The following is a 2,679-nucleotide window of genomic DNA, read 5'->3' on the forward strand; positions in this document are numbered from 1 at the left end:
TCTTTTTTTAAACAAACATTAGTTTTGTGCATTATAAGATAAAGACATAATATATTTAAATATATGTAGGAGTTTTGAAGTTGCAGGAATTTGGAGTCACCATCTCAGCTCTAGGAATAACATTAACACTTTCGTTTTTGTTACTCAAAAATCCTTTAACAAGAAATTAAGGACTAATTCCTCTACGTATTTAGTATCTAACTCTTTCATACTTTACGATTAATTGCGTTATCTGATTGTATGCTTAAAGACTAAGGTTACCCGTTAACCATATTTTCTAATGGTATTAATCAAGTTTCTCAAATTTTTCTGAATTCAAGAGAGAACCGAAAATTGTTTAGAAAAGTTATAGTAATGCTTTGCATTTGAGTAATACTTAGTAACTGTGGTACAAGAGAAGTGTGGATCATAGAAAAAGGTTCTGAGAGATCCAGAAACGAACATATGAACTGAAAAAGACCGCTCATATGGGTACATAAAAAATAAGTGTAAGGAAAAGAAGTATTGTGATTTGAGAATTATATCTCGCTTTACCAATTCTAAGAGAATTTTTTTTTCAAGAATTTAATTCAGTAATTAATAATTAAAATAAGGATATCATAAGAAAGCTACAACATACCTTGTCTTTGAGCTACGAGGACTACTTTGTTCCATTACCTATAACCGTTCATATATATAATTTATCAGTCTGTTCAAAAATCTTATGTAGTTATTTCTCCAAGGATGCCAAAGTAGTATTGGCCCTAATAAGCCCCAAAATCCAGTAAAGAATCCTATCCCCATGCTCATGTATGATGCTTCGTAAAAAACACTGTCTTCATCATCGCCATTGATTGCTTCAACTTCTGGGAACTTTACTGTCGTTTGATCTCCATCTCTAGGACAACTTTTGTTGAGTTGTTCACCACAAAGATCTACGTTTCCTTCAAAACTAGAGCCTTCAAAGGTTCCAAAATGTCTTCCTGGTGGGATCTTTCCTGAAAGAGAGTTGTGTGATAAGTCCAATTTGCCTAGATTATCAATTTGAGAAAGAGAAAAAGGAATTGCCCCACTGATATGATTTCTTGATAAGTCAAGGGACTCTAGTGAACTTAAATTTCCTATCTCTGAAGGAATTTCTCCGCTCAGATGATTTCTGGATAAATTCAGAGAAACTAATCCAATCTCTTTTGGTATTTCTCCTGTTAAATTATTACTTGAAAGATCAATGCTCTTAAGTTGTAACTCTGGATTCGAAAACCACAGTTCCATACCTTTCCAAATCCATGTTATGTTAAGTGTATAATTATCAGAACTGGATAAAAAAGGAGCATAAGGTTCATGGTAAGTAAGATTGACAGACCAATATATCTGATTTAGAGTTGCACCTCTGTTGATGATCTTTTCAGACATTACAGTCAAATTCTTTAAGCATGTTGGAATACCTCTCGATAAGTTATTCCTTGAAAGATCCAATGATTGAATACGCTTCAAATAACAAAGATTAACTGGAAGATGTCCACTGAAGTGATTCCCTCGCATGTTCAAGATTATCAATTGTTGCATACTTTCTCCAATCCATGATGGTATTGGACCAGACAATATATTTTCACTCACATCCACCATAATTAAATTGCTGCAGTTCTTCAAAGTGGAAGGTAATTCACCCATTAGGTTATTGTTTCGTAAAACCAAGACTTCCAAGTTAACAAGGCTGCCCATGGAGACATGAATCTTCCCTGACAATTTATTGTTGCTTAAATCAAGAAACAATAACCTATCAACACATTTCCAACAGTTTGGCAGTTGTCCCTTCATTTGATTGTTTGATAAATCTAAGATAACAAATTTGCAGATATGCTTTGATCACATAAGAATGAAAACAAATTTGAAAATTTATTTTTGGAGAGCTTGAGCTTTGAAGCTTGCAGTAAAAAGGGTGGAATTTTGCCTTCAAATTGATTTGAATGCAGAAATATGAACTGTCTATAAAGAAGCTTCAATGATATGTTGGGAATTGTACCAATGAGATTATTGTAAGATGTTACGTGCCTGACCACGTAACTGGCCTCACACAGGGAACGGCACGATACTCAAGTGAATAAAAACTCTTTATTATTGAAACTCTGGAAATCCCGAACACAACTAATGACTGGGAGCAGGTTCTCCTTCAGTCACACGAGAGCATAACCTCTCTTACAATATTCAAATAATCAAAAACATATCCCCTAAGCTCTAGGTGCCCTCTATTTAATAATATTAATCATTCCTTCCCGAAAAGGCAAGGAATAATTAGTAATTATTTAATTATTTGGAAAGAATCATTCTGTCCTTATTCACTGTATTTATTACTAATTTACTCCGCTGATCGCCCCTTGAATTCCCGCCTGATCTTCCGCTTGCCATTTAGACGAACGCTGTTGCTCTTCTTTGCTGCGGACGCTCGTCTTTATTTGGGACGCTCGTCCCTGTTAGGACGTTCGTCCTTGCCCATCGTTGGGACGCTCGTCCATGTTAGGACGTTCGTCCTCGCCCATCGTTGGGACGCTCGTCCTCCCGTCCATGCTAGGACGTTCGTCCTCGCCCATCGTTGGGACGCTCGTCCTCGCCCCTCGCTCCGGACGTTCGTCCATGTTAGGACGTTCGTCCAAGTTCTGCTCGTCCTTGCCCTTCTCCCTCCTATATCTCCTTCTCTCATAC

General features: G+C 36.7%; 1 protein-coding gene across 1 annotated transcript; it reads right to left on the minus strand.

The window, feature by feature from the left end:
• Positions 1-657: 657 nt before the first annotated feature.
• Positions 658-1,741, minus strand: LOC128193345 (receptor-like protein EIX2). The gene has a single exon (XM_052867866.1). It carries the CDS (start codon positions 1,699-1,701, stop codon positions 658-660), a length of 1,044 nt encoding a protein of 347 aa, XP_052723826.1. The 5' UTR covers positions 1,702-1,741.
• Positions 1,742-2,679: the final 938 nt, after the last annotated feature.

Source organism: Vigna angularis, chromosome 8, assembly GCF_016808095.1.
Source record: "Vigna angularis cultivar LongXiaoDou No.4 chromosome 8, ASM1680809v1, whole genome shotgun sequence".
Classification (NCBI taxonomy): domain Eukaryota; kingdom Viridiplantae; phylum Streptophyta; class Magnoliopsida; order Fabales; family Fabaceae; genus Vigna; species Vigna angularis.